At 43.0% G+C, this 13,580-nt stretch overlaps 1 protein-coding gene across 1 annotated transcript; it reads left to right on the plus strand.

Moving 5' to 3' along the window:
• Positions 1–1,163: 1,163 nt before the first annotated feature.
• On the plus strand, positions 1,164–8,893 carry LOC120438646. Its single transcript, XM_039609088.1, has 6 exons — positions 1,164–1,205; positions 4,902–5,247; positions 5,328–5,447; positions 6,195–6,524; positions 8,311–8,404; positions 8,570–8,893. The coding sequence occupies exons 1-6, from the start codon at positions 1,203–1,205 to the stop codon at positions 8,619–8,621; spliced, it is 945 nt and encodes a 314-aa protein (XP_039465022.1). The 5' UTR covers positions 1,164–1,202; the 3' UTR covers positions 8,622–8,893.
• The last annotated feature ends 4,687 nt before the right edge of the window (positions 8,894–13,580 follow it).

Here is a 13,580-nt window from a genome sequence, read left to right on the forward strand (position 1 = left end):
CTGGAATTCTTTCACAGTTTTTGCAGATAGTGTGTTATTTACCATAAAGTGATTCAGAGTTATTCATACCAGAGTAACCAGAGAGGATCATATATTTTTAAATATATAACTTTCTACAGGACTGAATATAATATCTTTATGTAAAAGTCTGGAGCCTCTGGGGAGTATCTGAGTATTTATAACATTACACAAAGCAAAGGTCTCCATCACAGTGTTCATGAAATGCTGGGTGTATCCATCTCCTGGGGCGGGCCTACGGAGGAGTGCTGAAGATTTCCCTGTGAGGGAGCTGCTGGTGAAGATCATGAGTCCTGCTTGATCAATGCGATGAGCTTCAGTCTTCCTGGTGTTTCTTAAATGAAGCCTCTCTCAGTGGGTCAACAGAACATCTGGCACAGGACATCTGTGATGAAAGAAAAGGAAGAAGTTTCTCCAAACCTCTGGACCCAGGAAACCCAGCTTGGTCCTGATGGTCTCCCTCACTAGTTTCTCTCCAGGGTGAATGTAGCTGTTGATATAATATGGACTCTGTTATTAAATGAAAAGAACAAATTAGACTGCACTACTGAAACGTTCTGCTGCTGTTTTTAAAGTCTCCATGTTACCAGGCTGTAGAGGGCTCTGAAGATTTAAACAGTTTTAGATCCATTACACTCACAATCTTATGTTAAAATCTCAAAGGACAGCATTATATTTTTGATATTAACAGTAACTCTGGGCTTCTGTAGAGTGTGCAGCTGATCTCATCGCTGTCTAAAAATGGATAAAAACAAACATAAGAAGTGCTGGATCCTTCAGTAACACAGACTATTAGAGTAGCAGGTGTGTAGCATCGCTAACTAGCTAGCAACAAGCCTCCAACACAGTGCGTATGCTAGGGGCTAATCTAGCAAACGAATTAACAACAAAGTGATTTTAGAACTATAAGATGATAAGCTGTGCGTCTTTTTTTTATAACAGTGACGTGGTTGTATTTACCTTAATTAAACGAGTCGTCAGTCGCGGTAAACCAGCAAAAAAACTGGAGCAGCCGGGCTACGTAAAAAGTGTAGGGGGGTGTGTTTGCGGTCATGTCCAGCGGGTGTGTGGGCGGGAACGTTACACAGTCGCTCCACCTCAAGTCACTACTGCGCAGACTCTGGCTCCAAATTTGCAAGATGGCAGCCTCCACAAGCGGGGTATTTTGGCTTCATTTTTGCACAATGGTAGGAGGCGGAGTCGCGTCGTCCATGTTTTCTACAGTCAATGGTTTGATCACACACACCGATCATGTGTGTATTTAAACGTGTGTAGAACAGACAGTGGGAGTGAAGGCTAACAGGCAGGACAGTGTTGACTTGTACACTGTTATACAGTACAACAGTGTACAGCTTACGTGTGTGTGCGTGTGATGATCTGACGTGTCTAACCTAAGCTGAGCGGTCAGCTCAGTGCTGTAACTACAGCTTTAATACTGATGGAGCTGAGACCTCCACCCACATCGCACACTCACACACACTATCTCTAAGGGAGAGGCCAGTTACACAGTCTGCTTGTATCCGCAATAGCGTTCTTTCAGTCACTACCCACAGCTCGTGATCATAAGATCACCTTTATTAGTCCCACATGTGGGAAATTTGTTTTGTTACAGCAGAAAGTGAACAGTGCAAAGATACATAGCAAAATTAGAAAACACTGGAATAGAATAAGAATAAGATACTGTACACAATAGAATAAAATAAAATAAAATAAAATACTATATACAATAGAATAAAATAGAATACAAATACTATATACAATTGAGTATAATACAATGATGCCAGAAAAGAGTATTGCACTTAGTGTTATTGTGTGTGTTTGATCGGTTGAAGTCTTTGTTGTGGAGTCTGACAGCAGTGGGGAGGAAAGACCTGCGAAATCTCTCCGTCCCACACTGTGGGTGCCGCAGCCACTGAAGGAGCTGCTCAGTGCTGTCACAGTCTCCTGCATGGGGTGGGAGATGTTGTCCAACAGGGATGACAGCTTAGCCACCATTCTCCTGTCACTCACCACCTCCACTGGGTCCAGAGGGCATCCTAGAACAGAGCTGGCCCTTCGGATCAGTCTGTTCAGTCTCTTCCTGTCCCTGGCAGAGATGTTGCCGCCCCAGCAGACCACACCGTAAAAGATGGCTGAGGCCACCACAGAGTCATAGAAGGTCTTCAGGAGTGGGCCCTCCACTCCAAACGACCTGAGTCTCCGCAGCAGGTACAGCCTGCTCTGCCCTTTCCTGTAGAGGGCGTCTGAATTATGAGTCCAGTCCAATTTGTTGTTCAGATGAACACCAAGGTACCTGTAGCTGTCCACAGCCTCAATGTCCATACCTTGGATGTTCAGTGGTTGCAGTGGAGGATGTTTGTGCCTGCGGAAGTCTACCACCAGCTCCTTGGTTTTACTGGTGTTGATCTGGAGGTAGTTCTGCCGGCACCAGTCCACAAAGCCATAGGTCAGTGTTCTGTACTCCCTGTCATCCCCATCAGTGATGAGGCCGACTATTGCAGAGTCATCAGAGAACGTCTGAAGGAAGCACTGGCTGGAGTTGTGGGAGAAGTCTGCAGTGTAGATGATGAAGAGGAACGGAGCCAGAACCGTTCCCTGTGGGGCCCCCGTACTGCAGATGCACCACCAGATCTGTCGATCTCCCACTCCCTTCTCCCATCACTCGTGAACAAGACCCCAAGATACTTAAACTCTTTCACTTGGGGCAGGAACTCGGTGACAAAGGGAAGCCCTGACGAGTTTATGACATTTCATTACAAGCAGACTCAGTGCGCTTAATACAGAAGAACATTTAAACCTGTGTAGGTGTCCACAGGCAGTGAAAACGGCAACATATAATAAAGTAAAACAAAATAGAACAGAAGAAAGTATATCACTACAGAGCCGTGCATTAAACAAAGCATCCAAACAAAGGATTTGGTTTGAGGATTTTTCATTATTGAATTATTCAAATTACTCAATCAGTCATTGCAGCCCTAGATATGACTGTTCAGCAGCCCATCAAGGACTGTTATTACATCCGTGATGGGCTTCTTCCTGCTGATGCACACGTATTTACATCAATATAAAATCACTCCTCCTCATCATCATTGTGATGCTATGTCTGTGAAGGTTCTCAGTCATCCAGGTCATCGTAGTCTAAGGAGCTTGGAAAGAAAAGTGTCTGGACTCTTCAAGTTGCTTCAAGACGTTTCACCTCTCATCCGAGAAGCTTCTTCAGTTCTAGGGTCAAATGTGGAGAGTCACAGATTTAAATCCTATGGGAGTGTCCCTCCAAAAAGGGACAAATGGACCCCCTGATGATCCTCTACCTAATCACATGAGCCAAGGTGTGAAAACGGGTGTGGGTCACAATCAGCCAGGGTTTCGAGTGAGTTCATTGTGAAACCTGGCCCCACCCTATCACCCTGTCAAAAAATGTTTTAGTCCGACTTTGATTGCTAGCGACACAGCTATGTTAGCATAACATAAACAGTGAAGCTGGAGGATGAACACTAACTTTTTTCCACTCTGTAAAAGTTAACGTGAGGGTTCCCGATGGTTAGGGACAAATGCAATCGCATGGCAGGATGCTGTAAATGGACCAAACTTCAGTCAGGATAACAACTGAGATAATCCATCCACAATACCAGGTTAGTCATTAATATACTGCAACAACATGGGAATAGAGCAGCTGTGAGAGAATTCAACATTAATGAATCAATGGTAGCGTAGTTTTTGGCTTTCTTCATATTCCAAAACATGCTTTGTCTCTTTGCTATTACTATCTCCTGGCATAATCTGCAGTTGATGCGATGCTTTCAACCAAAATAGGCACAGCTTGATGACATCATCAACATGCGCTATCGCAGTAGAGCGGTATAGTCAATCTCTACCGTTGGCCAAATTCATATCGTTTCTACCGTATACCATTTATACTGCCCACCCCTAGTTCTAACCTTTAGGGCCCTATATGGTCAAGCTCCCCAATATTTATCTGACCTGCTGAAACCACATTCATCTTCTCGAGCTTTAAGGTCATTAGGTCAGAGACTGCTGGTGGTACCGCGCACTCGTTTTAAAACTCGTGGTGATCGGGCCTTTCAGGCAGTGGTTCTCTTCCACTGTCTCTACGCTGTACGAACTCCATTGATTCTTTTAAAAAACAGCTGAAGACATTTTCATATAGAAAAGCTTTTGATTAATTTGTTCTTATGTTCTTTTTATTGTTTTAATGTTTTACATTGCTGTTTTATTTACTGTTACATTGTTTTATATTTCCTTTTCTTGTGTTGTAAACCACTTTTTGATTATTATCTGTGAAAAGCACTATATAAATAAATTTTACTCACTTACTTACACGTGACTGCAGACAGATGAGCTTTATCTACCTGCCTGAGTCTGTCTTTCACTGCTCACCTGTTGATGGACCTGAGTGACACTCACAGCAAGCTTCTTTCAGCTGTTTCCTCTGTGATGTTCTGAGTACAGAGCAGGTTTCTAACTGTGTGATAGGAGAAGACAGGGCCTGCTGTGTGTGCATTATTGTCCTATACTGCACACTTGTGTTTGTGTTGTGTTGGTGATTTGAGCTGGATGGAGACACTGAGCTGGACAGGTTCACCGTGACAGACCTGAGCTGCGGTGTTTGTTTCTTTCTTGTCCTTTATGTTTGTTTTCCTGAGAGTTTAGGATGTGTTTGAAGGAGTTAGCAGAGACTTCATGGTGACAGGAGAGTCTCAGATCTGATGCTTGGATCAGCTTTAAAGTTCAACTACAGCTGAAGAGTGTGTGGGATCATTAACATGCAGAGACAAAACATCATAGAGAACATCACTGTGTGTGTGAAAAGTCATGTGACTGTGAAGCACAGATCTCACCTGTTTCATGTTTCTCCTCCTCAGTTTCCCAGCATGCCTCAGGGGTGGAGGTGTATGAGGGGGGTGGAGTCTGTCCTGCTGCCCTGTCAGGTACCAGCTGATGTTTCCAGGAGCTCCACATCAGCAGTGTGGGACTGTGAGGAGTTCAGGAACCCAACAGTTCACCTGCGTCTACAGAGCAATGACGATCTTAGTGGTCAAAACGATCGTTACACCAACCGAACATCAATGTTCACCGACGCTCTGCAGACTGGAGACCTCAGCCTCACTCTGAGGAACCCCACAGTCTCTGACAGTGGAACCTACTGCTGTATCGCCCTCAGGTTTGGAGACAGGCTGAGCCAGACTGAAGTACAGCTGAAGGTCTCAGGTCAGTGGACAGAGGTCAGATTGATGTGAGTTCATATGAACATGTTGATGATGTTCATGTCTCCTGTGTTTGTGTTACAGAACCTCCTCCAGTGTGGCCCAAAGTCCTCTCAGCTGTGCTGGTTACTCTGATCATCCTGGCTGCTGCCTTTGGTCTGTTTGTGTGCCGTGCATATGTAAGGATGAAGAAGAGGAGTGAAGGTACGTGTGTGTGTGGCTCAGTAACAGAGCGAGCTCTACCATCACTCTGACTGATGTCTGTGACCTCTGACCTCCACACATGAATCCAGCAGCTCCTCACAGATCACTGAAACCAGCTGCTGATGTTTCCAACACGTCTGTAACATCTGGACGCAGTGTTAGCTTCAGCTCCTCCTTTCACAGGTGGAGGCTCCACCCACTGAGAAGGAGTCATCATGACTGTAAATAACAGATCACATGGATACAAACGATCTAAGGAGCGTGGAAACAAAAGCAGTGTCTCTGAGTTTGAGATGTTTCATCTGAGAAGCTTCTTCTGACCAAACGGTGGAGAGTCCCAGATTGACACCCTGTCATCTATGTCCAATGACCATCTTTTTTTAACAACTACTGGACTGCTGCTGTGTTCAGTGTACAGCAGCACTGCTTCATGCACAACTTCCACTTTTACTCCATCACCTCCACCTTTGGTTGTATATAAAGAGCTGCTGGTTACATGATGGAGGATCTGACTCACTGACATCTGTGTAACAAAGATTTATTATCACCGTCACAGTGTCGGACTAAGCTAAGAACACTACTTACCTTTGTAATGACACTGTGGTGAGTTCGCCAAACACCACCAACAGCATGTACAATAACATATATACACATGTGTAATAACACAGGTGAGGTCATTGTATATTACTGTGTTTCACATTTAAATACAAGGACACTGATGTCTGTCTGTACATGTTCTCCTCTCAGCTCTGCAACAAGAGGTGGTGGAGGCACCACAGGGGGAGGAGTCTGTCCTTCTACCCTTTAAACCCACAGCTGACCTTCCTCAGGACGTCACAGTGGAGTGGACACACAACAACATGAAGGTCCACGTGTATGAGAGTGGAAACAATCAGCCAGATAAACAGGACCAGAGTTACAGAGGTCGCACAGAGATGAAGGAAGATCCACTGAGAACTAAAGACCTCAGTCTGACCCTGAAACACCTCCACCTCACTGACAGTGGAGTCTACACCTGCACCGTCTACAAGGATGGAGACATGCTGACACAGAAAGTAGTGACTCTCAGTGTCAGAGGTGAGAGTAACACATTACAGGTCACAGAGAAGCTAAATAGATGATTTCTAAAGACTAATTAATAAATGATGAGGTCATTGTGAGCTCCTCCTAAATGTTTGAAGTGTGGATCTGTGTCTGTGTCCAACACCAGTGTTTCCTTCACCTTCATCCATAAACTGATATTAATACCTGATCACATACTACTAACAGTAACAGTAAAAATACATTTTCACCAATTGTATGAATTATATGTGCTGTTAATGCAGAGAGGTTCATCTGAACCAACTATTGTTAAAAAAAAAAGAGTTTGTGGAGTACACCTGCAAACAGCAGTCAGGCTCACTCACTCAATACAGGGCTCTAGACTAACTTGTTGCCACGGTTGCACTGGTGTGCTTAACTTTTTTTTGTTAGGCGCACCAGCACAAAAGTTAGGTGCACCCAAATTTTTCAACCCCATGGCTTAACACCGCAGCTTTACATGTTCACTTTTTTTCTTTTAATTTCTGTCCAAACAGACAATATTGATTTGAAAATGATTAACTAACAATCTTGTCAACACAAAGTTCTTTATTTGGAGCACATTTCTACAAGAAAGATAAGTATTTTCAGACCATAGCTCACCGGATTATAAGGCGTTAAACAAAACAGTCAGGTAAATCAAACTTTACTCATTCTTCTTGCTTCTTCCACTATCATTGATTCATTAATGTTGAATTCTCTCGCAGCTGCTCTATTCCCGTATTCTACTGCGTGACTGATAGCCTTGAATTTAAAATCTGCTTCATAAGCATGTCTCTGAACAGGAGCCATTTTACACGCACAATACAGTAATATTATGTTGAAGCAGAGTACGTATTACTCCACGAGGCTCCTGACTACGGCAGCCGTAATTCTCCAACAATCGATCAAGCGGTGCAGCTTCGTAGTTTACTAAAGGTCATACTAAAACATTTTTTGACAGATTTTGAGCGCCGTGTAGCACATAAAATCGGTTCGAGGTCAGTAAGCACAACCAGAATTCATACATAAGGCACACTTTTGAGATAATGAAAGGAGGTATTAAGACATACATGTACACTATTTTTATTAATAGAGATTTCGCTGCTGAGGTTAAACATGATATATAAGTCACTTAGATCACTTCTAAATGTTAATGTTTGGTTTATTTCAGTGTTTTATTTGTTCCTGAGTAAACCGGTTTGGCTGTGATTAAAGTTAAGCTTCATAACATGTTACTCACAGTTAAATTAAGAGGGGACGGCAGTGAAAACTCCAGACCTGTGACATCATCAAGTACGCTGGTGTTTCCAGCTCAGAGTCAGGTCAGAAGGCCTAAAGCTCCCTGTGGGCTCAGGTCTCTGATTATTATTAGATTATTAACCACAGACGATGGATCCATGTGTTCTTTAAACGGTGCTTCTTAAACCGTTGATTTGCTCATACAATCATTCCCAGACTGCCGATCCCTCCTCACCTTTACTTTGACTGCGTGTGACTCAGTTGGGCGGTCTGACTACTTGCTCATTGGCTAACGTTATTGACAAGTTATTAGCAATTAGCAAGTGGATAAAATGCACCAAATTTTCCACTTTGAAAGATAAGATAAATTGTGCTAATATTGTGTTTAATCTGAGCCAGAATAAGTGAGTCAGCAGTAAAGTGTGCAGAGGTCAGGAAGCTGTTTCCCTATAGACTCCTGTAGGACCAGAGTCTGTGTGCATCCACAGCTGTTTCTGTCGGGTGGTTATCATGTTTTATACTGTCTGTGATCAGAGCTGACCCTCTCTCCTCTCCTCTGCAGCAACCCTGATGGGCACCATGGCTGAGATGCTTCCACATTGTCTGTGTTACAGGCAGTGGAGTGTACAGCGAGCACAGTCTGACCAGGAACACAGGTATGTTCATCCTGTCTAACTGTGTCCAAATATGTCCATGTATGATTACAGGATGAGACAATATTAAGATTCTGGTGGAGGTACCAGTTCACCTTTGTCCTCAGCTGCCCTGCCTCTCTCCCTGTCCACTGTCTAAGCTGCTCTGTCTGTCCTCTGTGTCCTCAGGAACAGGAACCATGAAGACGTTCCTCTGATGGATCTCCACAGAGTGTCCTGACTCTGTGTCACATGTTAGCTCCATGTGGCTCAAAGGTCAAAGCTGCTGACTGTCAGGAAGCTTCAGACAAACATCATGAAACACCCCCTCTCCAATCAGAGCAGGAAGGACCCATGATGGAGGCCCTGAGGCCACACCCACACTTCCTGTCAGTGCCTGTGATTGACAGCTGCCTCCATCAGTATCGTATATATCCATATAAATCACCCTGAGGTCACTGATGTTGTGATGTTGGTGCTGTATGAACCACATTAAATGTTTTTACATATTAACATGATGTCTCTGTGTCTCTCTGTCACATATACAGTATTTAAACATTTTCTCATACTGTTCTTTAGAAGTTTAATGTGAGCTCTGTCCCTCACTTAAATACAAATGTCAGATATTCTGGATGCTAACAGATAACCTGTGGCTTGCTAACATCTTTGCTGAAGGCTGAATTGTAGGATTGAGTCCACCAGCAGCAACACTGTCAGAAATGACACAGTCTATACAAACATGTCAGTAATGAAACAGACAAACACTGTGCTGTTGTGTTGCAGCTGCACAAACACACTCATGTTTGTGCTTTGTGTTCACTGCTGTTGGGTCAAAACTGTGTTTAGATCAGGCTGTCCTGCTCTGATGGATCTGCCTGTTCAAACAGTGAATGACCTGGTGGAGGGTCCGTCATGTTCTGATGGAGCTGTGGGGTTCTTCCAGTGTGGGCAGAGGGCAGCCATCGATTTTCCATCTTAATGTTTTCCTCTGAGCCGCGGTGCAGCTGTGAGTCAATATGCTCTCTATAGAGCACCAGTAAAGGGACACACCTACAGGGGAGGGTGGTGTCAGTAGTTGATGAAGCTGGAAATATGGGGTTTAATGATAGAGGAGGACTTCAGGCAGTGTGGGACAGACTCCTTCCAGCTGGTTTAGGTCACTGTCAGGACCAGTAGCCTTCCTCAGGTCGACAGGCCGCAGTGACCTCGTACTGTGAGGGTGGAGCTTGTGAGGTGAGTGGGTTGTGGTGCAGCACAGTGACTGATAGATAAATACCATCCTAGTGATTCCAGCAGATGTCACATGAGGTCATAGTCTCTCCATCACTGATTAAACACCTCAGCTGTGAAAAGTATGACCAGGTTTGCATTTGTGGTTGGATTTAATAACACATTCAATATAAAGTCCAATAAGAGCCGCTTGCTGTTACAGCTGGGCTTTACGGTTTAATGGCTGTTCAAAATAATCATGTAACATCTCTGGTAGAATGAGCTTGACTCTAAACAGTGGACTGGTTAGTGAGCTCAAAGGGCCAAAAACTAACTGCTATAAGCCAACTGTTGATTTCTTGACCTAGCCAAAAAAAAGAAAACTGTATGAGGTCACGTGGTTTATGACATCACTAGAGTGAGGATACTTGCAGTACCCCAAGTGTTTTGTTCAGGGCATTAAAGTTAGAAAATACCATAAATATGAACTTTGAACCTATGTTATTGTTGTACGCCGTTCATCTTATGATTACAAGTGTGTTCGTATGGTCTGGGTTCACTCTTTGTAATATTCAGGTACAGCACAATACTCCCATTTTATTTTCAGTGTGGATATGTCCTTTAAGTTCATTGGCCCGGTGTATTAATATCACTGTTGTGTTTTACATCATAGGCACAGAGACTTGTGCAGGGACATCATGCAAACCTCCCACAAAAAACCTGAATGGTCATCTGTACCTCTGTGACTGTACTCATTACTTACCCACAATGCACCACTCCTCTCAGTCAAGGATTTTAACCCATCTACATCCCTGAAGTGAAATATTAGTCATTAATAATCCAAATGGGTAGTATGTTTGCACAGTGGTTAGCACTGTTACCTCACAGCAACAAGGTCCTGACTCTATTTGCATGTTCTCTCCATGTCTCTGTGGGTTCCTCCGACAGTCCATTCCATGCAGTTAGTGGGGTTAGGTTAACTGGTAACTTCTCATAGGTGTGAGCAGCTAATGAACTGGATTAGCAGAAGATCCATGGATGGATAATTATCCAAAGTGAAGGACATTTATGAAATAAAGTTCTCTGCCATAGTATGATAAGGCCTGTGTTAATAAAGCCCTGTAATATTGATGTAACCATGAAGTCTCATCATTTCCTGTGTGGATCAGGATCACAGTAGGCGTCTTTAACCTAGAATGTATATTTATTGTAGGAGAAGGTGGAGGCTATTGATCAACACCAGATCAATATCTCTGATCACAGATGGATCACAGAGTCTTACAGATGATCTCTGGCAGCACCACCAGTTACTCTGTGACCTCACAGAGCCTTCCAGACCTAGGCTCTTCCGCCACAGCACACTGGCTCCCGTAGTGCCAGGTCTCACTTTCCCTTTCAAGTGGACTCTGTGTGAGATCCTCTCCACCTCGAATTATCTGGTCCAGCTTGGACCCGACCTCTTCCTCTTGAGCCCTTTCCGACAGACCCACTTCTCTGGCACCGCATGCTCCTGGTGTCTGTACTGCTTACAGAACCATAACTCCATCGCTCCACCTGTAACTGAAAAATGAAACTCCCCAGAAAACCGTCTTTTGGCACATGGACCTTGCCATGCGTCAACTCCACACAATTAAAGATGCACAAGAAAGTTGCACATCCTCTCTCAAATAATTCCCAGGGCTTCTCCCTTGGAGTAACTCTACTCCAGGCCTGTAACCCTGTCATAAGAAAACATTAGCCAGTGATTAAATGTTAAGATTGTTCAACTCCCAGCTCCACCTGGAGCCTGTCTCCTAGAAGACAAATCTGTAAGTTAGTCAAACTTCACATTTGCAACCAACTGTATCTCATAAGAGTAATAAAGTATTCAGCATCACAGAGACAAGTATCACTGCAGGTTTATTCAAATCATTAAGCCCATTACTATTGCTATAATTTGCCCCAAATCATGAATCATCCCCATTTATTCCACATTGTAATCAGTGACTTTCCTTAAGCAATGTCACCCCACTCATGAGCTCAATAGTGGTCAGATAATGAGCCCAATATTAAACTATTCTGTAATCACTGCACGTCTTATTTTCTCATGTCACTTGTCCGTCTGTGCTGAATGCTCTACAAGCACTCTTAAAGAAAAACAAACATTAGCAAAACACACAGATCATCCTGGTGGTCAGGCATAGGTCAACAGGCTCCAGAGGTGCTATAAAAGGTCATAAAGTTAACACTGCTGTAAAAAGAAGTAATACTGGTCTCAACACAGTATGTGTCTCACACTATAGTCAACATTTTCTCAACAACACAGTGTAATAGCACAACCAACACACAGCCTGTAAACACAGTTCCCTTGACACAAAAACCAGTAACCATGTGGTAGAAAAAACATTAACCAGTGGTGCGTGTGACAAAATGGAGGAGCATTTGCAATGCTTTCCATTTGTCCCATATGTGTTGACCTTTTTTTTTTTTTTTTTTTTTTGCACATTATACACATTATTCTGTTTCTATTTATTTGCTATGATTTGCTATTTGTCAAGTAACATTACTTCACTCACTATCCCGGGTTTGTTTGTGTAAGCATTCTGTTGCCGGCAAATCAAACATTCTGCAAATTAAGGCAAATACTCAGTTACAGGTTTCTTTATATTTTATTATGTTACAGATTAAGTCATTCGTTCATACTTACTTTGTTCTGTCTTTTCAGTCTTCATGAGGGTCAGGTGTGGGGAAATGTCCACTTAGCATTTCCTCATTTTAAAGTTCTTCTTCTTCTTCAGTCAAGTTTAACGGCAGCTTGCATCCAAAATTGTTGCGTTACTGCCATCTCCTGGCTGTTAATCGTCCGTCACTCCTGAATCCTTAGATCCTCTTGATGAGACCAGTATTTCTCAAAAAACGAAAAACCACCACTTTCCCTTCACCATGACTTAACTTATTAACCACTTGTTCAAACGGAAGTTCCCTTCCACCACTCATTTCACCCCACATCACCCTCCTGCAATGTTCCCTCTAATTTTTCATGTGTCTGAGCGAACACACAAACTCCCTGAGCGGTCCCTTGGACCACTGTGAGCGACATCAGACGTGTGCACTGCGGTCGCGCCGGCATCTAATCCATCCAAGTTACATGGTTTATTAAAATAATCAAATTACAGCATTTACATTTATGTTAGACTACTTTTAATTAACTGCTTTAGCCCACTTACAATGAAAATTTAAAAAATCTTGTTCATGACCTGTGTAGCATGTTAACACTATTGGAAGTAAAAATAACTTGAACTCCAATTTTGAAAACACAACTTTCTTTCTTTTTTAAAAAAGCTCTGACTTGTATTATGAGTCTGTGGTCTGGGAGAGAGTCCTGTAACTCTCTGTCTGCAAAATATGCTGGGCAATTAATTATATAGTTACTTCTTCAAAAAAGTAACTCAGTTTGGCAAACAACAAAGATTTTTGCAGCTATTTTTTTTTTTAAATGCAGCCAAGGCGTTTTTAAATAAACATTTCAAACTATTTACAGAACAATCAGCTGTTCTGCATCAAATTTGATGCCACACAAATTATTTGTGTCACTCCAAAAAATAATTTCTGTCCACTATGTGATAAAGGAGAACAACAGCCTGATACCTGCAGGCCTGACAACAGGAGATGTATCACTGCTGTAACACCTGTAACATTCAGCAGTCGCCTCATTGTTCTGACACACACAGCAAAACTACACTACACACTAACTACACAAGATTTGCGCTAAACATCGCAAATCTCTCACATATCAAAGCACCGCCGTCACTCCTAAAACTTCCCCCCTTTTCTTAACAACTAGATGCCACGTTGCCATATCATTTTTTGATTGGTCGACATGGTACTTTTTTGGACGAATAGGAAAGGGAGAGGGGGGTGGAGTTTGTTTTTGCTCACAGGCGGAGAGTGCTTTCGAGCCTTTTTTCTTTTAAAACGCCGTTTTTACCGTTTATTCCGCAGTAAATATAAA

Source organism: Oreochromis aureus, linkage group 3, assembly GCF_013358895.1.
Source record: "Oreochromis aureus strain Israel breed Guangdong linkage group 3, ZZ_aureus, whole genome shotgun sequence".
In the NCBI taxonomy this organism is placed as follows: domain Eukaryota; kingdom Metazoa; phylum Chordata; class Actinopteri; order Cichliformes; family Cichlidae; genus Oreochromis; species Oreochromis aureus.

What these genes read in the sequence shown, in the direction of transcription:
- LOC120438646 (XM_039609088.1), top strand. An exon ending in GATGAAGAAGAGGAGTGAAG is followed by an intron (nt 5,448 to 6,194) that starts GTACGTGTGTGT and finishes TTCTCCTCTCAG; the next exon opens with CTCTGCAACAAGAGGTGGTG. An exon ending in CAGTCTGACCAGGAACACAG is followed by an intron (nt 8,405 to 8,569) that starts GTATGTTCATCC and finishes CTGTGTCCTCAG; the next exon opens with GAACAGGAACCATGAAGACG.